At 36.3% G+C, this 24344-nt stretch overlaps 1 protein-coding gene across 1 annotated transcript in view; it reads left to right on the plus strand.

The window, feature by feature from the left end:
* The window catches only part of LRIG3 (leucine rich repeats and immunoglobulin like domains 3), a gene marked incomplete at both ends in the record, with an annotated part of 42970 nt that extends 19010 nt beyond the window's left edge, over nt 1–23960 (plus strand). Inside the window, 16 exons of the mRNA XM_084287150.1 lie at nt 3641–3775; nt 4415–4558; nt 6911–7054; nt 7364–7507; nt 7929–8072; nt 9296–9376; nt 10056–10127; nt 10531–10602; nt 12951–13114; nt 16667–16987; nt 17546–17827; nt 18439–18891; nt 19105–19263; nt 20304–20447; nt 20528–20803; nt 23716–23960. Coding sequence (XP_084143276.1) covers nt 3641–3775; nt 4415–4558; nt 6911–7054; nt 7364–7507; nt 7929–8072; nt 9296–9376; nt 10056–10127; nt 10531–10602; nt 12951–13114; nt 16667–16987; nt 17546–17827; nt 18439–18891; nt 19105–19263; nt 20304–20447; nt 20528–20803; nt 23716–23960 — 2980 coding nt within the window. The remainder of the gene's footprint in view (nt 1–3640; nt 3776–4414; nt 4559–6910; nt 7055–7363; nt 7508–7928; nt 8073–9295; nt 9377–10055; nt 10128–10530; nt 10603–12950; nt 13115–16666; nt 16988–17545; nt 17828–18438; nt 18892–19104; nt 19264–20303; nt 20448–20527; nt 20804–23715) is intronic.
* Nucleotides 23961–24344: the final 384 nt, after the last annotated feature.

The raw sequence follows: 24344 nt of genomic DNA on the forward strand, positions 1-24344 counted from the left end.
TTACTCTGAGTCCAGAATTACAAAGGTGTTAAAACAGAGTTGCTTTATACCTAACAACTTTGGAAAACAGTCTGCACAGACAAAGCTCTCCAAAATTGTCTTTCTAGACAATTGCAGTTTTACCAGTTTGCTCCACCTCCAGACTCATACACATGCTCCTTGTCAGGATCATGGTGTAGGACAAAAAGATGAAGAGGTTCTCAAAACACAGCAGATCAAGATCTATCTTGAAGAAAGGTATGGTTGAGAAAGGAGTGCAGGAATATATATATATATATATATATATATATGTATATATATATATATGTATTTGTGCTGAGGTTTTGTTTAGAAAGAAAAGATAGGGCTTCAGGTCTTAATCTATGAGAGTTGCAGCTTCCATGTTACAGAATGAGAGCAATGAGCAGTCTAATTTGTAGGTTTACATAGTTACTTCTCTGAAATTGAACACATTGTATTTTGACAATCAAAAGATTCGTAGTTATACTATCTCAGATCTTAAAAAATGTTTTTTTCAGTATGTAAGAAATGTGTTGAAGTAGTGTTAACTAGATCCTTAACAAAATGGATACAGCAGTTGCCGTCCCGCTTTATATTTCCCTAGAGGCAAGGAAAGTACAAGTCAATATGTCAAATGTGTTGTAGCTGTTGTTTATATGAAATGAATCTTGAGATCATGATTGATAGGGCTGTTATAAATGTTTTGGACTAGTGGTATGGCTAAAGTCATGAATGCAGAGAGGAAAAGCTAGGGTTTCTCATATCCCTAATGAAAAACTGATATTCTGTCTTAAGATGCTATTCACATGGACTTGTGTGAGAATAATTAGATCAGTCTGCATGCACTTATTTTTTTCTCCTGTAAGTTGGAGTGTAGACACTCAAATGGCAAGAGACATATATCCAAATTCATGCAGGTATGTTGGTGGTTTTGCCTATATTTCTCAGTGCTCCTGTCTCTTCACCTGAATCAGGAAAAGTTGTAAGGAAGCTGCAGCATGCTGTGTTTCCTGTGCATATGAAGAAACTGATCTGACTCCCACAGGCATGCTTCCGTGAGAACTTGGTGCACTGGTTCGCTTGTTGGAGGGGGATCTCCGTCTGCTCTCATCTTCCCTTGAGGATGTGAAAAATGAAACCCGTGTAGTATGTGCAGCTCCCTTTGTCTGAGCACAGCAACTGCAAATTTCACTGGAATTTTTTTGTAGGGTGAGCAAATGTACGTCATTGTGACAAGACAGGAGGATGCTGTTTGGTTGTGTTGTGACAATTAAGCATGCTTGCATTTTCAAACATGTCCTTCTTGACTAATTTTGATGTGTATTTGGCACTGATGAGGAAGCTGATAGAAATTTTATTTGATTTACTTAAATGATGTCGTGAAGAAAAATCGAATTAGAATTAAATTCTCATTTTCACTAAAGTTGGACCTTAAGGTAGAACTGCTTGGGATATGTTCAGTGCTGGGTAATCTCCTAAGTGTGAATTAGGGTGTTTGAATTTTTTTTTTCAAGAGAAAACAGTCTGGGGCAATAAGAAGGGAAGCACTTAATATTTTGCATTTCAGTACCTTCTACTAGGCAGGGGGGTACAGTGGGGGCTCATTGGATTTTCACTGTGAAATGGATGAGAACTTTGATGTGTAGCTCTGTTTCAGTGAACAAAAGAAGTTACTTTTTCCTCGTGATATGACTTTGTCATCACTGAGAAAGAACATTCCCTGAAACAAATAAGCTGTATTTTTTGTTTTGTTTTGTTTGTTTTTGTTGTAACCTGGCCTGTGTCAGCTAATTTGCCAGTTAGTTTAAGTGCTAATCTGAAGGCTGTATAAGAGTTTTATTCAGTTCCATTAGGTCCAACTAAACTTTGTAATACAGGGGCTATTATCCTGCCAGCTGTAAGGAATTTCTGTTTTATGAAGCAATGCTGACACAAAGACAGCACTGTGTAAGCCATGTCTATAACTGAACACTTTCACACTGCAATTTAGGAGGCGTGCAGTTCAGGAAATTGCTGGCTTCTGCTGGAGCACACTTTTACTGCAAGGAAAATTTTATTCGTCACTCAAGTAATTGGCAGTTTTAATACCTTGTTAGTAATTACCTTATAAACAAACTAATGCATAAAGGCAACTCTCTATGACCTGTTATCTAGCTCACAGTCTCATTTGGCCAGTGGAACTGACACATGGTGGTGGTGTTTGTTGTTGTTTTTTATTAAAGTAATTTGTTTCCATTTATTATAAATACTTTCAGTTAAGAGTTGAAAAAAAAAAAAAAAAAGCTAAAAGAAAAAAAAGGTAGCTCTACCAGACAGCCTGAGGAATGAAACACGATACAAGGGCGGCATTGGAGGGGCTGCAAGATCACTTACCCATTCCCACATGTGGTCAGAAGGCCCATTAATCTAACTTATGGTTTAATTTTTGAGTCAAGATTTTTTTGTTTTAAGTAGTAATCCCTCCCTTGCATATGTGAGGATTGTCCATGCTTATCCTAAATGAGTAGTTTACTATTTAATCCAGAGCAATTATTTCCAATAAAGGCAAACACTTTCCAGAATCAATGTTTTTGTTGATAATTTAACCTGAAATCACATTTGCCTGCAATCTCTCGAAGCTGGGGAGAGTGCCTAAATTTTGGTCATTCATTATACTAGGTACAGAGTGTACTGCAGCAAGAACTGACTTGAACTTACAAGGTAGCAAGGATCATTTTGGGTTACATTTGCTTAATTAATCATGATCACTTTTCCTCTATGTACCATTAACCCCAAACGAGTAACCCTGTTCACGTTGCTGATGTATGCATACAATTCTGCACATTATGCAACTGGAATGAAAAGCCTGGTAGTTGCTGTATATGAACACAAAATAGGATTGCTGGAAAAAGTACATTTTATTGGAAGTAAAAGTAGGCGTGTTCTTTATAGTAGACCAGAATACCCATGTCTTTAAGTAGTTGCAGTTTATGTTGTGGAATTGGGTGTGATGCTTTGCTGAAGCCTGACCAGACGTGAAGTCCAGACCCTCTGTGAAGAGCTCTGAGAAGCACAAGTTTTATTCTTTGCTAAGACACTAGAAAAATTTGCAGGATGAAATACTAGATCTATTTGCAAAATTATAGAATGTCTTTCGGGGGGGGGGGGGGGAGGGCACACTGTCATTCATCTCATCTAGCTCTATTTTAATGGAAATTCAGACTGATTTTCATGCTGTAGGAATTTTCAGAACAAAGAAGGAGAATATATGGCTACTATGATGTTAGTTTGGTTAAAAAAAATAATACCTGATTTCATTATAATATTGTGATATATTGTTCAGTGCAAATACCAGATATTTCTGCATAGTTCAGAAATAAATGATCATAAAGCTTCGTGTCTTGCTTTAAAAGTTGTGAAATGCAGTAATTGGATGAAAGTACTTTTTTACATCCAGTGTCCTGGGAATATTTTTTAAGAACTGTTGATGAACACGTTTATTTATAGCATTCTGGTCTGGGATTTGGGATGACTAGAAATGAATGGTCTGCTTAGAGAACAACCAGGGAAATGAAATACTAATTTTTGTAAGTGGTGCATAGTTAACAAGTTCTACTCTGAAAATGACAAGAGACTTTCAACTACTGTCCTTAAATTTCAGGACCAGTAACAAGATTGCCAACATTTTGTCTGAACATCTGAAGCCATTTCAGAGTCTAGAAACTTTGGATTTGAGCAACAACAACATATCAGAGCTAAAGATATCTTCATTTCCTTCTTTACAGCTCAAGTATCTGTAAGTAAAACCTAGTATTGCATTTTTTCTTTTCAGATTACTTTCAAAAAATCTTGAGGGAAATTTTTGGCTGTGTTTTGAGGCACTAATTTTTTTTTTTTTTAATTAGATACCCACTAAATATTCCTACTTTCAAGCACCGATCTTATTATCAGTTGCAAATTTGAATACATCAGTTGGTGCAATGAAGTGTTTTAGTCCATGGTGAAGGTCATTATCTGAAGATGAAACAAATAGATGTGTCTGGAGAGAGATAATTATGTAGCAAAGTGAACTTAAGTTGTGGGGGTTGGTCAAGTCTTGAGTTACATGGGGTCTTATGGACTTTTTGAATTTCTGTTAATTCTTTTTATAGTAATGCAGCAAAGCCAAAGCTATGCTGAGAATAAAGTAATGGGGTTGCAACATAATATATTTTGGCAACATGCTATCATCTGCCGATAATACACTCTTGTAGAGTGGAGCGAAAATACTGGTGGTGAAATACTATTTGACTGTGGATTAAGTTGTCAAGAGCTCTGATTAATGAAATTGAGTTTATCGTGGAATAGGCAGTGTAAGAGCTTTGTGTTTCACTATTAGGTATTAAAAAATTATTAAATACCTGTAAATTTAACTTTCTAGACATTGTTTCAACAGGTACATTAACAGTAACCGAATAACCTCCATGGAGCCTGGTACCTTTGACAATTTGTCTACCACACTTCAAGTATTGAAACTGAACAGGAACAAAATTTCAGCAATCCCTCAAAAGATGTTTAAACTCTCCCATCTGCAGCACCTGTAAGTGCAACTTACAATTGGCTAATTGTTTTCAGATTTTCCAAAGCACTGGCAGTGCTTGAACTTTAGCCTTTAATTTAACCAGATGCAGAGTGAGACAGACACAGAAAACATATTACTACAACCCTTGCTAACCACAGCTTTGTACTGAACAAAACTAGTTTTATATATTGGTGAGATGTGAATAGTCTTTGTGTTAAAATTGTTTTTGCTTTTCAAAAGAAAAAAAAAAGGGCAAGACAAAATGGAGAAAGGGTGATAGTATTTTTGTAAGAAAACATTGGAAAATAGTGAAATATACTTACTTCATTCACTACATCAGTCTGTCTTTATTTTTATAGAAACATTTAGAATTGTAGGATCATTTAGGTTGGAAAAGACCTTTAAGATCATCAAGTCCAACCATTATAGTTAAATGGAGGGAATTAATTTGCTTTCAGAAGGTAGGACAATAAGCAATATGCTCAAGCAAATAGATCTCCATCGATTTCACTGATATAGTGCAGTCTATAAATATTTTGCTTAATAAATAACAGATAAGGCTATTGAATATGAAAGAGGCTGGGGAAACATCTTCTTCCACTTTTTGGAAAACTTGAGTGTAGTAAGTTGACAAGAGGATGGGCTAGAACTGTGCTTTGTTAAATCGTGAATAATTATTTTCCATATAAGTTAGTCAAGAGTTGAAAATTAAAAACCCTGTTAGTTTATAATTTATAATAAGTTTGAAAGTAAAAGGTCACAAGAACAGTGAAGTGTTAGGGTGCTTGGCAGCACTGGGAATTTTGGGAACTGGGAACTGCATTTGCACCCAGGAAAGACACAGTCAAACTTTTTTTTTAAAGTTAAACTTTTTTTTTTTTTTTTTTTAAGTTAAACCTTTGTTTGACTTCAGCCTCTGCAGAAGTGTGTGAAAATAGTCATAAAAAGCTCATGATTTGTTAATGATCTCAGTAGACTTTTTGATCTTCAGATTCAACAGAAATTTTGTAAGTTGGTAATATTCTTATTTACAAAAGTTCTACCCATTCACAATTCAGTCAGTAGGCAGATCCAATTATGTCAGGTAGCTAATTTGCAATGAAAGCAGAAAAAGTGTATTACCACCTGAAAGAGGTATTCAGAGGAGGAGTGGGAAGAATTGAAGGTTGTACTTACTGAATGTTCTTTACAGCTTGTGGATGGTCAGACACTGAGGAGTAGGGTTTTATGTCAGGTATTTGTTATTATCAGATAGAGCTTGTATACACGTGAGAGGAAAGTTGAATTATTCCAAGACCGAGACTCTGCAAAATAGCTGTGTAATAATGTAGTTGTATAATAAAATAACTGTATAGTAACTGTATAATGATAAGTATATAGAGAGAATTATTGAGGTCTTTATGTCCTGGAGGGAAGAAGAGGATTCTTCTTGGTTTGATGGGATGCAGGTTGATAGACCAAAGACTATCTTGAAGAGGCAAATGATCACTCACTGCTATATGAGGGCCTTTTCTTAGTATTGTACAGTCCTGTCTCTTCATATATCAATTGCTGCTAAGAAAAAAAGGATCACAAGAAAACTGTTAATTTAGCAAAGAGTAGCTAGTTTAAAATTCACCATTATAAAAGTAGTTAATATTCTCTGTGATTGCATGGGGGTAGATTTCCTTTTTCACGTAGCTTAGAAATCTGCTTGGGGTTGATGCAGGTGTTATGGTTGAAACGGACCAAAACCAAGAAAATGCTGTGAAGAGCAGGGAAATGGAAAATACAGAGTGCTACCATCACTGCAGCTAGTTCTCCAGCTAGTTATGACTTATAACTAACTTGGGTACATTTACAGTCTCTGACTTAAAAGTGGTGTGTGTGTAGTGGTGGGAGGGTGAGTGCCAAAACCACTGAGAAAGAGGGAAGAAACTATCCGTAACTAGTTGTGGAGACTGAGGGAAGAATGCTTGACTCCAGATTAACAGAGAAAAAATGTGCAGCGTATTTAATACTGGCTAGGTTGGATTATTGATTGCAATTACAAGCCCAAATTTACAACTCTACTTCTGGATAGACACCAGGAATTTACTTTCACTTTTGAGAACAGGATTAATCATAACATTCTACATATACAAGTATTCTTTATAGCTGAACATCAAGGACCTATCAAGTACTTGTCCTCAGTATCGGAAAGGTAGAACAGTATTCAAATAGTTAAACATAACATACTACAGTAACATGTTCAATTTGTATTGCATCTCGTTTTTGTTGTTTTATGTGCAAGACATGTATTTAAATAAGGTTTGTTTCCAGGGACGTAGGAAAGGTTGTTGGTATGCAGGTAAACTTGCTCTGCTATAACTGTAAAATTTATTGATGCAGGGAGCTGAATCGCAACAAAATCAAAAAAATAGATGGACTCACTTTCCAAGGACTTCCAGCTTTGAAGTCATTAAAATTACAGAGAAATGGTGTTACTAGGCTCATGGATGGTGCTTTCTGGGGATTAACCAACATGGAAGTCTTGTAAGTATCAACTTTCATAGATTCTGCTGATAGCATATTAAGCGGAATAGCACATAAAGAACAGAATTGCTTGCTAAGATTTAAAGATGTTTTTGAAATAAACTGTTCTGGTGTGGTTTGAAAAGCAGTTAGTATTAAGCACTACGTGTGTGAAATAACATACTCTGAATGCATGCATACAACTCTAAATGTAAACAGTGACTGCAGCTATCTAGCTGGTGTTGTGAAGTCAGATGTGGACCCATGGCAAAGCACGCACAGCACTGAGTTTCTGAATCTTAGGACTTTTGTCTGTTTGTGTGTGTACAGGCAGCTGGACCATAACAACTTAACAGAGGTAACGAAAGGCTGGCTTTATGGCTTGCTGATGCTGCAGCAGCTCCATCTCAGCCAAAATGCCATCAGCAGGATCAGTCCTGATGCCTGGGAATTTTGCCAAAAACTCAGTGAGCTGTGAGTAGCTTTTATTCTATTCCAGTTTTGAAACCTGGGTACATGCCAAAGCATGAGCTTCTTACCACTGATCTGTGAATTTTTCATAACAAAGTTTCCAAGGTGACAGCAACTTTTTTGTGTGTAAGACAGTTGCATTTTGTTGGAAGAAGTTGAAGCCAACCATGACTGCTTCATTTCACTGTGGCAGTTGTATGAAAGCTGTAACACAGTCATTTTCAAATAAAAGAAATTCATCCTGCAGTAATTTGTGAATAATCATAAATGCTACATAAGCTGTATGGTCAAAAATAGTGTAGTGGATTTTGTGATAGTTGTAAGGGAAAGAACATTTTCCCTGCCTGAAAGAATCACCTGGGTTGAACTGAGTAATAAATGCTGCAACATAAACATTAAAGTCCTTTTTTCCTTGAACTTGCAGAGATTTGACATTCAATCATTTAGCAAGGTTAGATGATTCAAGCTTTGTTGGCTTAAGCGTGCTGGTTGGACTATATATTGGAAACAACAAAGTAAACTACATTGCTGATTGTGCCTTCCGGGGACTTTCCAGTCTACAGACTTTGTAAGTTGACAGACTTGATTTTTGATGTAAAACAAACAAACAAAAAACGAAAAGGAAACAAACAAATAAACAAAAACCCCAGTGCACAGAAAGGTTTTGTTTTGTGTGTTTTTAATTAAAATAATGCACAAATTTTTCTTAACTTTCCTAGATAAGCATACATTTTTTTTCAGTAAGTTATTCTTTTCAGAGTAGTTGTGAAAGGGAAGACTTCTTTCTTTAAGGTTGTGCGCAATGCATGCTGGTAGTTATAAGACAAACTTCCTGTGGCATTATTAGAGTAAAGGCAAATTCAAAGGCAGCAGGCAGCACTGCTACCCACAGCTTTTGGGATCCTGGGTCACAGTTGTGTCTTAACTGGATCAATGTTTTCCATCGTGGTAGAGCTAGGGTGGCACAACTCAACGCTTCTTATGTTGATGCTTATACTGATAGAGCAGTTGTTGTAAGCATTTGATATATATATATTTTTTTTTTGAAATAGCATTTTTAAAGGGAGAATAAAGAAGTAAATTAATCTAAAAATATTCTGCTTCATTAGATTCTTCCAATTCTGTATCACCAATTCATCTGTTACCTAGATCAATGAAATAGTTACTTTTCCCTCTAGGCTTTGAAATAGTTGTTAACATTCAGAGGTATATTCATTCCTCATACGCTTGGTGTGTGCTATGTTTTTGTTGTTGTTGTTTTTTTTTGTTTTGTTTTGTTTTGTTTTTTTTAAGTATGTGGAGAGATACGGGTCATAAAAAGATGTAGTCAGAGATTTGTCAGTTGCCTACATTGACATGGTGTAGGAATTAGGTAGTAGACTTATCCTAGACTTGTTCTCCTCTAGCCCTACCCTGTTGATTCTTTGTTGAGACACCATCTTTTCACAAATCTCTCTAATCTTTGTGCTTCATAGATAATTTAACTACTACTGTAGACGTTACAGGATATAAAAATGATTTATTAATAAATCCGTGTGTTCTCTGTGTGTTAATGTTAAGAACTTAAAAAGGTGCAAATGTGCTTTCATTGAAAGGGGCTGCAGTTGATCTGATGTTCCTTCAGTGATAGTCCCATATCTGAAAAACCTTGCAGGGGAATGGGGGAATGTGGGTATGTTTTCTGACAGTTCTCAAAGCTTTGGTTTTGTGATCTTTCTAATTCTCAGTGGAAAAAGGCATAACTGATAGTTCTCATTGATTTCTCTCCCTATACCCTTTTCCTTTAAATAGGGATCTGAAAAACAATGAAATATCATGGACTATTGAAGATATGAATGGTGCCTTCTCTGGTCTGGATAAACTTACAAAGCTGTGAGTACTGCTACAATATTTTGTCTGATTCCTTAAAAAAAAAAAAAAAAAAAAAAAACAAAACCTTATATTATGCCTGTTCCAAGGGGCCAGTCCAACATGATGTTATATTTTCCATAGCTGAGATGATTTTTCTCCCTTACCGTTTTGTTTGCTATAAAATTTTCCTTTCTATAAACAGAACTTTCAGACTTCAAGTCAAATTAATCTGAAATATACATTCAAATTTTAAATGCTGTACTATTTATAGAAACATTTTAGAAAGAATGAGGGTTTCCTATAATATAGGAAGTGTAAGTGTATTATCAAATACTACAGAGGCATAGTGACAGGAATAGTCTTTAATAAAGTAATGCAGCATCCAATAGAAAAGGTTTCTGTGCAAAAAAGATATAATTTGCAAATGCACGTCTACAAATAAAAAAAAGATGCTTATGTGTATACTTTTAAGTAACCTATATCACTGAATTCTATACTTTTAACATCTTTTAAAATCATTGTAAAATTGAGATGTTGAGTACAACAAATGGGTATATTTTAAAGGTGAGACATTTGCCTGCACTGGGGAAGATTGAATGGTGCTAATTAGTCCAAGTTTAGAAACAAATGTCACAAATGCAATTGTTTAGCTCCAAAAATGCTCCCATCTTTTTTGCATTATATTCTTAATATTTTTCAGGATACTGCAAGGAAACAGGATCAGATCCATTACAAAGAAAGCATTTTCTGGCTTGGATGCACTTGAACACCTGTAAGTAGTAGATATTCATATTTAAACCAACATTGGAAAAAACGAATTTTGATACTAATTGAAACAAAAATAGGACTGACAAGCTTTACTCATGACTTTGAATGGAACACTCCTACCCTGGATGATGGAGTATTCTTAAGAGTTTTCTTCTAATTTTGTAATCTGCTGAATATGAGCTTTGATATTAATGCAGAAAGTGTTACGTGTATTAAGCATGCTATAAAATTCTTTAATATTATTGCTTTGGTTTTTGAGCTAGGGAATCATTTGTATATCAGTAATGTAGCAAACTATTCCTGGAGTCTTCATTCTAAATACATTCAATTTAATAAATTACTCTTTCCTCCCCTAATGATTTTTATATTTATATTTTATTTATTTTATATTTTTGGATTTTTTTTAGAGATCTAAGTAACAATGCAATTATGTCAGTTCAAGGAAATGCATTCTCACAAATGAAGAAACTCAAAGAATTGTAAGTTTCTGTCTAAAAATGTCACATCTATTAAATGTGTATATCCATATAAACATATAAATAAAAAAGCCTTGTGAGACGTTGCCTGATGCAGTGGTGAACTCTTATTTTAACATATCTGAAGGTGTCAAAGTTTTCTTACTTTTTACTTTTTAAGTGATGAGTGTATTTAAGTAAGATAGTGTAGGGTAGGAAATGTTCATTTTCTGCTACATTTGGTGTCCGGGGTCCTGATTTTAAATTGGCTGATTTCTAATAGATGTTAGGTAAGGCAGACTTTGATGTAATGTGCTATAACATCAGCAATGCTATTGCTGAGCTGAAGCTTACTGGACCAGTGAAATGAAGTAACGTAATTCTTTTGTAAAGACCCGGTTGTCAGTGCTTATAATTGGGTCCTTCTATCCTGTAGTAGCAAAGGGACAGATCTTCACAAAAGTTGTGAAGCGGTCAATGGGACGACTGTATTTTTTTTTTTTAGTGAGCTTTTTTTTCCCCTCTCTTTTTCTCTAGATCGAGGCATTAGATTTTATAGCTGCATTTTGCTGAAGAGAAAAATTTAGTCATTGTTCCTGGTGTTTTGAGCACAGTTCATACTTCCTTATTCCTCCTCTATTCATATCAGTCTTCTGTAGTCAGATCTGTTGTTCTGAGTTTCTCTATTGTGTACTGCAGCAACAAACTGGAGAATAGCAAAATGATGTAGTTCTTATTATGAGTACTTGGAGCCTCTCGCTTGTGTTCTCCAGTATTACCATTACCGTGTTGGGCACAGTAGAGAGGGTATCAAGAAACCTTACGTATTTGGTTCATTTAAAGTTCAGTTTGACTCATATTGTGGCATAGTTGTAGAAAGCAGCAGCCATATTCCTACACATAGCCAGCCAGTTTTTGCCTTCCACTTCCTTAGTTTGGATCTGGTTGTATTACTTGATTAATTTGCTGAACTTAGCTAGCCAGTTGCAGGGCAATTGCTAGATTTGGCAAAAGAGAAGCTGTGGGAGCCCAGGTCTGACGGGTTTTGATGGAGATGATTTGAAGAGTGATCAGATGTGATGGAATGACAGGCTAAAACACTGCTCCAGGAGATGTAAGATGCTAGAAGATACCGGTCAATGAACACTTCAGTGAAGTAACTACTGAGAAGTTGCTGTTGTTCCCCTATTACTTCTGAAACATTTGGTGCACCTCAATTATGTTAAACAATATGTAGACAATTATATTAAACAATATGTATGTCTACAGCTATGTTTACTTTCTCAGAAGTACAGTTATTTAATAAAAATTCCCATCTAGTTGTTTTATTTTAAGGCCCCTAGAGAGTAAATCTGAAAACAATATGACATGTATCCTGTGCATCAGAATAGCTAAAACTACTGTGCTTTTACTGCCTCCTGAGAATAACAAGAATGCCCTTAGAACTTCAATGAAAGATGACCTGTTTCATTTAGATGTGAAATGGTCAGCTGACATCCCTGGATTTTTGTTTCTGCAGTGTTAGGGTGAAAAGATAGCACAGAGCTTCTTCCTTTTCAAGAAAAAAAAAAAAACAAGAATTTTATGTTAATTAGTATGTCTCCATTTACCTTTACAGCTATTTTTCTTGCTGGATCCATAAATTAGTTTTCCTTTTTCTCCAAGAGTAGGTAATATTGCAGACTTTGATAAGAGTTTCATTACTGACTGTGTTTTAATTATTTTTTTAAATGGTCATTCTAGGTTTTCAGCTGAAACTGAAACTCTCCCTACTTTACCTATTGATTATATATACACAGAATATACCTTTGGCTTATTCTTCTGCCTTTTTTTTTTTCTTTCTCTGTGAATGTAGTTATTCATGTAAATTAGGTAAGCTGATAATCATTCCTACACTTGTTATTGCACCACTGACTGTTCTTCATCACCACATCTTCTTTTTAACCATCCTTCCCCAAGGAGGAGAAAAAAATGGAATATGAGGAAATTGCCTCAGATTTTTTTTGATGTTAACTTTCAGAGAGCCTTCTGGACTGTTGTCCTAAGAGCCCATTCTGTGTCTTCCACTGCTGATGGCAGTTTTGTACCCAAGACACTAGAAATGTGCCTAACTGCCTGGAATCATGTATGTAGTAGAAACAAGGAGTTGAGGATAACATATCTGCTTTGTAAAATACTGAAGTCCTGACAATACAGTAATCAGATTTGAACTAAATAGTATTGGTATCTTTCTCTTAAATAGTATTGGTATCTTTCTCTTATAATGTATGTATTTAGGTTGAAGCTTAGCTTTGTATTGACTTGTGTTCATAAGGACCTGTCTAAAAGAAAAAAAAGGCAAACTGTCTTTGAATGTAATTGCTTTTTCTTAGGCACTTAAACACATCGAGTCTCTTGTGTGACTGCCAGTTAAAATGGCTACCACAGTGGTTATCAGAGAACAACTTTCAGAGCTTTGTAAATGCCAGTTGTGCCCATCCTCAGCTGCTAAAAGGCAGAAGTATTTTTGCCGTCAGCCTTGATGGATTTGTCTGTGGTGAGTATGTTCTCTATTCCTCATTTCATAGAAAAAAAATTCGCTGAATGAATCAATTTTTTTGTTGTGGTTTCTCTGATATGTTTTTATTTCACTAGTAAAATGGAAAGGGTTTAATATTTGTTAACATTTTCTTCTCTGTTCCCAAACTCTGATGTAGAAAAAAAGTTTGTGGCTTTCTACAAGATGGAAACTGACATTTTTCTGACTTTTGTTTCATGTACAGCTTATATAGAACATAGCATAGTGTACAAGCGAAAGCTCAACAGTTTGTGGTGGTAAATGTATATGCTTTTCTAGATTTAAAGGATTGATATTGTTTAAATAACTATCATTTTTAAGTGAGACATATTTTGGCAAACTTAAGATGCTGTTTGTGGTTTTGTTTATTTGTAAATTACTTTCATACTTCATCAGATTTGATGTTATTCCTAAGCTGAGAAAATTTGAAGGTAAAATAGCCATATTCTGACCTTTTTTTGTGTGTGCCTGAAGTCTACTTTAACAGTGTTTGGAATCACCAAGTTGTTGCTTGTATTTCAACTGTATTTTGAAACATCCAATTTCCACAGTTGTACTACTAATATTTTGTATTTCAGTATACCAGATAGTGAATGCCAATAAAATATTCTTACTTGACAGTGTGAGAATTTGAGGTGATAGCATTTGCCTTAAAATAACATATCTCTTCATATGTTTCGTAGCATTCATTATCACCTTGATGTACGTGAGGGAGAGAATAACTAGGAGTTCAGAGCAAAGATACAAGTGTATTTGAATACTCTGATACATTATGTGAGATCTTGGAAAATCACAGGAAACAGCTAACAGGATGTCATATTTTGTTGTGCACATTTGATTTTTCTCTTAATGCAATTCAAACTTTATATTCTTTGGAGACAACAGTTATCATATTTGTCTTCTCAATAACTTTCATTTTGTTGCAAACCGGATTGCTTAATTTTTGCTATTTCTAAACATATCCTGTTTTTAGTGACAAAGCAGGCACAGAATATAAAATAATACATTAAAAAAAAATAATTATCCTTTCATGTTAGCATTCAAATGTTTTAATATATTAATGTTAACTAATGAGTACATAGTGCATAATTTAGCTAGTGCTGAAAAGTAGAAGTTGACATAGTGCAGGAAATTACTGATTGTTCGATAGTTAATGAAGTATATATGAATAATACATAATTATTTATGAGAAACTCAGGCAATATATTCAGTTGGGGGATTTAAATATATATCTCTTATTTTTTAAACCACAGGGGACAGCGATCTTTCTTTTAGTTGCTGAATGCCATTTGTAATGAATTAATTTTAAAACATTTAAAATGTGTTGGCAAAGAGGGATGTATTAAGAGTAAGTAGATACATTTAACACACAAAGTAACTGTGATGCAGAAGTAACAAGAATCTGTTAATGAAATCAGTGGGTGTTTCACTGCTTACTTTATTAAATCTTTAAAAGTGTGCTATCATTAGACTTTTGGATGTACATGCATTATAAGTTTAAAATGACCACTTTTGCTTTTATAGAGTTTTCAGGAGGAATAGATTGAAATTAAAATAATCTATTACATATTATTTGTGTAAGTGTATAAATCCTTCAAATCATGTGAAGTTACACTTTTAAAAACAGGAGACAGGAGGGAGTCATCCTGTATTTGTTAAAGGAAGACACATATTAGACAAGCTTCTGTGAAGCTAAAAAATAGGAAAACCATATAATTTATATTTTCTAAAAGCATGTATTTCAAGCTGAAACAAATCATGAAACGTTTCTGTACCAAAGATACCTGTGGAAGAAAAGTAGAAGAGATGCTTTGGTGACCTGAATTAATTCAGTTTAATGTTGCTAAAAAAAAAAATAAATAAAAAAGAAGTATAGCCTAGGTGAGGAATAGTTATCCATTATATAATAGCCGAGTGGCTTCTATAAAGTAAGAAATATATTCCTCAAAAGTGAAAGAGTGTATGTTTGTGATACGTCTGTGTAACTGTGTTTGTGTGATACATGTACTCAAATAAACATGCTGTACTGAAAAAAAAAAAAAAACCAAAAAAACAAACAAACAAACAAACCAGGTTTGCTATTTTATCCTGAGATGTTATTTTGTATTCTGTAATATCTGCTTATTTGAGTGACTTTCTCACAGCTTCCCCCAAATAATTGCCACATTAAATTATATTGTTATTCCATTGATAATACAACTGAAACAGAGTGAAATATGTCCTGCTGTAGTTTCATGTGGCTCATTTAAGTATATACTATGTTTTCTTAAAGTTATCTTTGAGCAAAGTCAATGCAAGTATCAAGTATTTTTGCAAATGCTGTAATCTGTCTTGGGGACAGATTAATACACAGGTATAAAGGAGGTAAAACTGGGAGATGGTAAAACTGGCCTGGGAGATTTTTAAGATGCACATCAAGATCAGGAGTCCCAGATCAGGAGGACTTCCATGTTACCCTGTAGCTGGAGCTCAGCTCCAGACTTCCAGGTGTTCTGTAGATGGTTCAGGTACGGGCTATCTGTATGTTCTTTTGCAACATGCTATGTTGAGGTTTTTCAAGGAAATTACACTTTGATCCTTTTGTTTGTTGCTCTGAAGCAGATGAGACATAAAAAGGCGAAGGGGTGAGGTAAAGCCTTTAACGCTCTGCAGTGCAAGCAAGTCTGTGGTAAGGAGTAGTTTGGATTTAGGAAGGCTTTTCCTTCACTACGTGCAGAGTTTGGGCTTGAGCCTTTGTTGGTAGATAGGAGACATCATGGGAGCTGGGAATACTCTCAGCCTTCTACTTCTGGGAGACCAAGCATTTAATTGCCCATTCCTTTTGTATATGCGTCTACATGTATTTGACAAAATAACTAGTTCAGAAGGTGACTAACCGTGTGAAGTAACATAAGTGTTGTTAGGGTAACTTACTCTCCATGAAAGGACCTCCAGAAAATAACCGTTTGATATTTTTGTGTGGAGTCTTCTTAAGGGATTCAGCACTGCTGCATTTGCAAGGTATACAAAACAGCTGCAAATAATCTGAAAAATTACTTTCGTGCATGATTTTTTTTTGTGTGTGTGTATGGGTTTTGGGAAAACCCTGGACTTTAACTTGCTGTTTCTGATAGCAGAAGAACTATGCTTTCAATAAAGAAAAAATCATAGCAACCTCAGGTGTTGTAAAGATGAAGGGTAGGCTTCATGACTGACATTTGAAATAGTTCTTACAGATGTCAAGGGGTAGTTCTTTTTCAGTGCTTCTGTTGAACAAACTGTACATGCAGTCTGCTTTTAAATGTGCTTTCTCTTCAATAAGAGATGACTTGGCAGAAAAAAATCATAAATATGGCATCTTTAAATGCCCTAAGGTTGACAAAACTTAAAATGAAAGCATTGTATATCCATTTTATAAATACTTAGTTGACTCTTCTCTCAAACCTATAAAAACAAGTCTTACAAACTCTTTCTAAAAAGAGTCCTCAGGGCTCACATATATTTTTCTCTTCCTCGGTGTTACTTTTTTTCTCCCTTCTCCCCTCCGTGCAGATGATTTTCCTAAGCCACAGATAACTGTCCAGCCAGAAACCCAGTCAGCAATTAAAGGCTCCAATTTGAGTTTTGTATGTTCGGCAGCCAGCAGCAGTGATTCCCCAATGACTTTTGCATGGAAGAAAGACAATGAATTACTGCATGATGCTGAAATGGAGAATTATGCACACCTCCGGGCACAGGGTGGTGAAGTGATGGAGTATACTACCATCCTTCGGCTACGCAACGTTGAATTCAGCAATGAAGGGAAATACCAGTGTGTTATTTCAAATCACTTTGGTTCATCCTACTCTGTTAAAGCCAAACTTACAGTAAACAGTAAGTATGTTACTTTTTGCTTGTGGATTTGAAATATAATCATTTTAATCAAGATATGTAAACATATTTCTTTCCATTCTCATCATCTGCATCTTTTAGAAGATCCCTTAATAAGCTGAGATTTCTTGAAACGTATCTGGTTCCAAGATCACCGTCCAGTTTTACATCTGGGCCCACTGTGCTGAACTAGTATAGCAAAAAAAAACAAACCAAATTTTTAGTAAATGTGACAAAGTCTGTGTAACACAACAGGAAAATACTAATCTAAATACTAATATTTTCTTCACAGGGGGTATGTCTATACTGTTTAAAGAGTTTCTGTGGCAAGATCATGAAGGAAGCTGTTAGCAGAATTAGATTTTGATCTTGGTAGTCCTGCAGACTTCATATCTCCCTCCTTTTCTGTTGGCTGTCTATTGATAAATTCAGGTTGTATGGGTTTACTGCTTTTTTAGGCCTAAGAAGGGTGTTAAAATAATGAATACACTGTGCTAAAAAATAAATATGTCTTTCATATATGATTTATTATTCATTTTGGTATCACTAATTTTCCTTTAGTGCTGCCTTCATTTACGAAGATTCCCATGGACTTAACCATTCGTGCTGGGGCAATGGCACGTTTGGAATGTGCTGCAGTTGGACATCCTGTCCCCCAGATTGCTTGGCAGAAAGATGGTGGAACAGATTTTCCTGCAGCACGCAAGAGGCGTATGCATGTCATGCCTGAAGATGACGTATTCTTTATTGTGGACGTGAAAATAGAGGACACAGGCGTTTATAGCTGTACAGCTCAGAACACTGCTGGAAGCATTTCAGCTAATGCAACGTTAACAGTACTAGGTAAAAAATTGGCAATCCTTAAAGACATAAGTCTTCTCGAAGATCAGAACTATTGCTGAGCAGTTTTAAAATCGTATGCTGACTAAAAATAACATTATTTTTAGTCATAGTAAGAATAGAATAGTAATTATAATCTTCTGAAATATTATGTATTGACACATAATTATAGATTAGAAATATGTATTCCAGCACACAATCACTATTATAATGCACAGTAATAAAGGATAGTTATGCTTCATTTCTCAGATACAGATGAAACAACTTCTAATATGTAGAAAAAGAAAAATGGGCTGATGTCTTTCTTTAGAGATTTTTTTTTTTAACTTTTAATTTCCTGATGTTTTGTTAACCATCTTTAACCTATTTCTTTACACTCTTAAGTGTGTGTGATTTTATCTTTGTAAGGAAAACAAGCATCTAAATCTGATCAACTAACATGCAGACTGCAGGCTCTTAGTTCAAATTCCTTGAAAGTGTTTTCTCTCAGAACGACAGTAAGCTTCATTAGCCCTTACTGATGCATTTAATTTAGCTTTTCCTCTTGAGCTGTGAAGGAAAGGGGCATATTCCGATTCTTTCAAGGTCACATAAAGCCTATTCTTTCTTTTCAGAAACACCATCATTTTTGCGGCCTTTGCTGGATCGAACTGTAACAAAAGGTGAAACTGCAGTCTTGCAGTGCATTGCTGGTGGTAGCCCTCCACCCCGACTGAACTGGACTAAGGATGACAGCCCTCTCGTGGTAACAGAAAGACATTTCTTTGCTGCAAGCAATCAGTTACTGATTATTGTAGATACAGATGTAGAAGATGCTGGGAAGTACACTTGTGAAATGTCTAATACACTTGGAACAGAACGAGGCAACATTCGTCTTAATGTAATTCCTACTCCCACCTGTGATTCTCCTCAAAACATTGCTCCATCACTTGATGATGATGGATGGGCCACAGTTGGCATTGTGATCATAGCTGTGGTTTGCTGCGTGGTGGGCACTTCCTTGGTGTGGGTGGTCATCATCTACCACACCAGAAGGAGAAATGAAGATTGCAGCATCACAAATACAGGTGTGTAAACTGAAGGTTAGTCTTGGAAGGAAGAAAAAAAAATATGTTTGTGGTTACTTTCCAATGACTTTGTTGTAGGAACATTTATGTGCTTTTAGTCATTCAGAAGAGTGAATTGCTTGTTACTTTCAGCACTGTGCTGACAAATTTAAAAATGCTGTACAAACCCTGAAGTATGCTGATGGCTTTTGTGCATGTTTTGCTTCACCACAGATGAAACAAATTTGCCTGCTGACATTCCAAGTTACCTGTCATCCCAGGGCACGCTGGCTGAAAGGCAGGATGGATATGGTTCATCTGAAAATGGCAGTCATCATCAGTTTCTCACGTCTTCCATGGGAGGGTATTTCTTACAGCAGAGGGACAGTAATGGTAAGTATGAAATGTTAAGCAGATTTTCCAGCTCACTTGAGTAGCTACAGTTTGGCTATTGTCTTGCTAACTTATTGAAATAGCACTAGTGAAACATCTTCACCGAAGTTGAAGAGAGGGTATAAGACTTATTGCATGTGCTTGCATCAACAAGCTAATAACAGAAACTTGGTTCTGTCCATCCAGATGACACTATGGTTTTGCTTAAATCTTTTTCTCTAGTCTCAAGGGTAACTTTAAACTGATGTTCACATTTCTGAAACAAGAGTGTTCAAAAAGGATTGTGTGTCTTCCTCTGTTGCAGCTTGAAAAGGATGCTTGTAATGCAATGTAGAGATGGGTGCTAATACCGGCGTAACTTTAGTATAATATAATTGGTAAAGTTTCCTGTTAGAAAAGTTGTTAGGGTCAATGTTAACAAGCAGTTTAAGGTGAGTGTAGATTTAAAGATGCAGTATTTTTATGTATTTGGCCACTAAGAATCTAAAACATACCTCAGTTTGGGAGGAAAATGCATCTTACTGGGAAGGAGTTAGGAATAGAGATGCCGTCAGCTGATGTCAATGGAGGAGTTGTGAGGTAGTGAGAGGAGCTGCCTTGTTGCAGAGCAAGGACCATGGAGCAAGTCCATAGCTTTCAGGCTGCTGAGCTGAAAGGCAGAAGAGCTGTTGGAGCAGCCAGTGACTCCCTCTGACTTTTCCACCCATAAATTTATCATTACCTCTCTCTGCTGCAAAAGGAGCAGTGTGCTCTGCTATGCAACAGAAAATGAGCCTGGCTTCCAGTGTTTTAGAGGAAGCAAGTCCTTGGTTCTGACAATATAATGAAGCAAAGTGTGACACGTTCTCAGTCAAGCTAATTAATTGAGTGCTTTCTAGAATTAGCCTTTTCATCAAAAGGTTAGGTTAAACTTAAGCAAGCTCTAAATATACTGTGAAATTTAATTGAAAAGCTTAGGTTTTTAGCAGAATTTACTTAAAAAAGCATAAATTGAAGCTTAATAAAAGACCATACGCTGACATGTCAATTATATTTTTAAGGTATTTGCCACCTAGATAATGGCAGTGAAACAGACATGGAGGGTGTTGCAGATCCATTCCTATGCCACTATCTGGGGACTTCAGGGACTTTGTATTTAAAAGGAAACACGTATGGTTCTGAGGCCTTTGAAGCCTGCAGCACAAGTAAGTTGGAAAAAAATATAATTCTAATTCAATTTTACACAATGATAAATCTTTATAAAAAAAATTGTCATCTTCTTTAGGTTGCAGTCCTGACCAAAGAACAGTAAACCTGGACCCATATGAGTCTGGATATTTAAAGAAAAAGGACTGTTACCAATACTCGCCTCCACTGGAAGATCCCTTTGACCAATGTGTTGGCATTGTTGGAATGCAGGCTGCAAGTGGCAAATTGATTACCTCCATTTATACTCAAAATGAAGGAACTGGACTAAAAAGCGGAAGTCTTAACTCAGACAAATTTGATTTAAACAGAAGTTTGGAACCGTCATCTATTATCAGTAACAGCACTTTCATGGGTATGTTTCTCACTGTTTTTACTCAAGCTGTTGGTGTTCTTATCATCTGCCATTCCCTATTTGCAACACTACGCAAATCTGATTTCTCAGTTTTTGTTTCCCCCTCCTACAATAAGTAACTCTTCAATAGTGCTTTGCTCATATAGCTAGTGTTGTGAAAAAATAATTTTGTTCAATGTTGTATGGGTTTCTTTCAGCAGGTGTCAGCAAATTCAGTAAGATAATACAGCATGTGGAATACAAGTACTATTGAAAGGAAGAGAGGAGAGATGGGAAGTAGCTGAGGAAAGGCAGTTGGAGAGTTGTACTTGACATTTTGCATGTGTTCTTGTGTCCTCTCCCCTTCCTTCCCAAGTAATTCACAATATGGCAGTGTCTGTTTTTAAGGCATGTCCAACATGATGAGATACAGAACTGTATGATTAAGCTGTATCTCCACAGCAGTGCACCAGTACAGTTGGATGCTTCCGAATTGGGTGTGCCCTCTGGATCGAACTGGGAGTTAGGCAGGATATGGGCCCTCCCCTGTGTTACAGAGAGGGTGGCTTGGGGTTTATTCAGAAGCAGAATTGACCTTCTTCAAAGAAGTCCTCAGATACATGGACTTGTACCACAGACGTGGTAGCCCAGTGAGGTGATTCGCCCCTGGTTGTAACTGTGAGCCTCTTCTAAGGAGTGTTAGGTACAGCAAAGTGAACGTTTGAAGCTCAGGAACAGAAAAGTGATTGCAGTAAAACTGCATAATGAGCAGATCTTAGATTACCAGAATGTCTTAATAGCTCGCATTTACACATCTCTTCAGCAGTGTGGTTTTTATCTTAACGTGCTGGCAGATTTCCATAAATGCTAGGGTTCTTAAGTACATCTTCTCAAACTTCAGGCATAACAGAAGTTTTGCCTACCAGGCAAAAGGTGCACAGGAGGGCTGGGGCAGGTGAGGAGACTGACTCTAGTGTGTGAGGATATATTGTAATGCTGTCAGCCACAACTATTTACTCTTCAATGTAAGGCACTATAGAAAAATGCTCTGTCCACCCCTCCAGTCTCTTCTTTTTTCTTGGTGTGAATGACAGAAGAGTTCCTGAAGGGGGAAAACGGTTGCTTTAATTTTGAAGCTCACTAATTTTTTGGGTTGGTTTGGTTGGTTGATTTAAAATGCATATAAACACACGTACTGCTTTCATGCCTGTGATATCTGAGTGCCAAGTGCACTCAGATACTGTCGACTCTTTCCTGGCTCGTGTGTCAGCAGACTTGTTCGGGGCCTGGATCTGCCTGCTGAGGCGAGGGAACCTGTGGGAATGTGTATCACTGGGCTCTTTGTTCTCCAGGGGTAGGGAAGGAGGTAGAAGTTCTAAAGCTTCACCCCTTCAAAAGCCAGATGTTCAGAACATAAAACATTGCAGATGCCACAACATCTGGCAGAGGCCCTGGGACTGCACACAGCCTCCTGGCTGCCTGCCACTATTGCGGTGGTAGGACTCTGCAGATAGGGCTTTACCACAGATGTCCTGCAGAAAGAAAGTGGCTCTGCTGTGTGAGGATACAGCCTTGAGGGTTCATACCACCCTTTCTGCCCTAAAAACCTATACAGAGTTACTTGTCAATTTTCTGAGATACTACCAACCCAAGCTGCATTATCACTGTCTTGGATATTCATTATCATTAGACCTCTTCACTCAAAAGATCCTGTGGTTAGATCTTGGAGATGGGTGTGAAAGAGGTCTTGATACTTTTCTTGCCTTTAGTTTTGGAGTTGCTTCTTCAGCATCATTGTCTTCAAATCCAGCCCCCTTTTTACCCCTACAATCACAATGAAGAAAGGCATTAACAGCACTGCTGGTGTGTGAGGCAGAAAGTTCACAGCTTGGATTTTTTTTTTTAAAGACAGTTCATTTGTAGCTTTGGTGCTGAGGCACAGCCTTTTATGTTGTGTTAGGAGCAAAATTGCTTTGCAAATCACTGATGCAAATATGGATCTCATCCAAATCCATTTTTAGTAACATCTCAAATTAAAATTTCAGTTGAAACTTTCGCTTGTAGCAAATAGGCGAAACTAGAAGTATGGCTTCAAAAATGAGCCTGTGACACATTCTCCTCAGAAAGTGTTTTAGGTATCACAGATACTACGCTTTGTGTCAGCTGCGTTAGGGCATCAGAGAAAGCCCTTCTTGTGGAGGTGTTAACACTAGCACCTTACTAATAGTGAAGAGCGAGGGGAACACTGATTATTTTCTGGCTAGTGAATACAGATATTTAAAAATAGACATTCAACTGAAATGCGACATTCTCCTTTGGTTTATATCTGTTCTAGCCAGTTGCAGGCAGAGAAATGAACAGGTGTGAATGAAAGCATAGTTTGGCTGACAGGACCTTTATTACTAATAGGAAATGTTAGCCAGAAGAAAGACTGTTTTAGCATTCAGATTGCATGATGGTGGGTGTTGTATAACCATATTCTAATTATTCTTTTAATTTGTGCTGAACTGCATTGCAGATTTCATGTGTCATTGGTTCACTGAAGAACAGGACAAAGTGACTGTTCTGACTTAGAACAGTTATGCATTAGAACAATCTTGTGATTTGTTTATAGTTTGGTCTCTGTCCTTCCCCAAAGAAAACAGGCATGGGAGTAGTCATGAAAACAAAGGTAATGAAGTTACGTCGTGTGTGGCTGTCAAGTCATTTACGTTGGAAATGTTTATAATGTCTCAGGTGGTAGAATCTTGCCATATAGCTGTGATCACACTTAGGTTTTCTTTTAACGGGAAGAATAATAGTTACATAAAATCTCACCTTTGTAAACTTTTGCTTGTGTCAGTCCTTGGCTTTCATTCTAATGTGAAGCCCTCAGTGAAACACAAATCTGTCTGCATCAATGTTTCTGTACTTACACATTTGCTGTCTTTCAGGAACATTTGGAAAGCCTTTATGGAGGCCTCAGCTGGACTCTCTTTCAAGTCATAGACAGCCAGCAAGTTGCCAACCAAAAACCTCCCATACTAATCCTCATGCTTCGTTGGACTTTGATTCAGAGGCAGATGAAGATGGAAAGGAAAGGACAGTTTCTAGAGGAGAAGATAGCATTTATACTTACAAACAGTCATTTGAAAACTTCAGGACTTCTACTTTTCAATCCTGTGATTTGGATACATAGCTTCTTTCAGACCTGCCATTGATATCTGGAACCAAAGAAATACTTTGACATACTACTACCTCAGTGTGGAATTTTATTTAAAAAGGGAATAAGGAAAGGAAGAAGGGAAGAAAGAAACCACATGATGCTATGAACTCAGAACAAATAAATGCATTTTTATTCAAATAAAACAAAATTGCCAAAATGCTCTGAGTTTTTATACAGGGAAAGCATTCCTTATAAAAATACTATATTTCTAATTATTTTATAGCTTTGTTTTATGCAAATAATATCTTGTAAATTAATGGTGTAAATAATACAGCATATGTATTTCTATGTCAGACTTCATTTTATTGAAATGAGTAGTGAGCATTCTAATTTTGTACTGTTACTTACACCTTTTTT

The sequence above is a fragment of the Netta rufina genome, assembly GCF_964035555.1.
Source record: "Netta rufina genome assembly, chromosome: 1".
NCBI classification, from domain to species: Eukaryota; Metazoa; Chordata; class Aves; order Anseriformes; family Anatidae; genus Netta; species Netta rufina.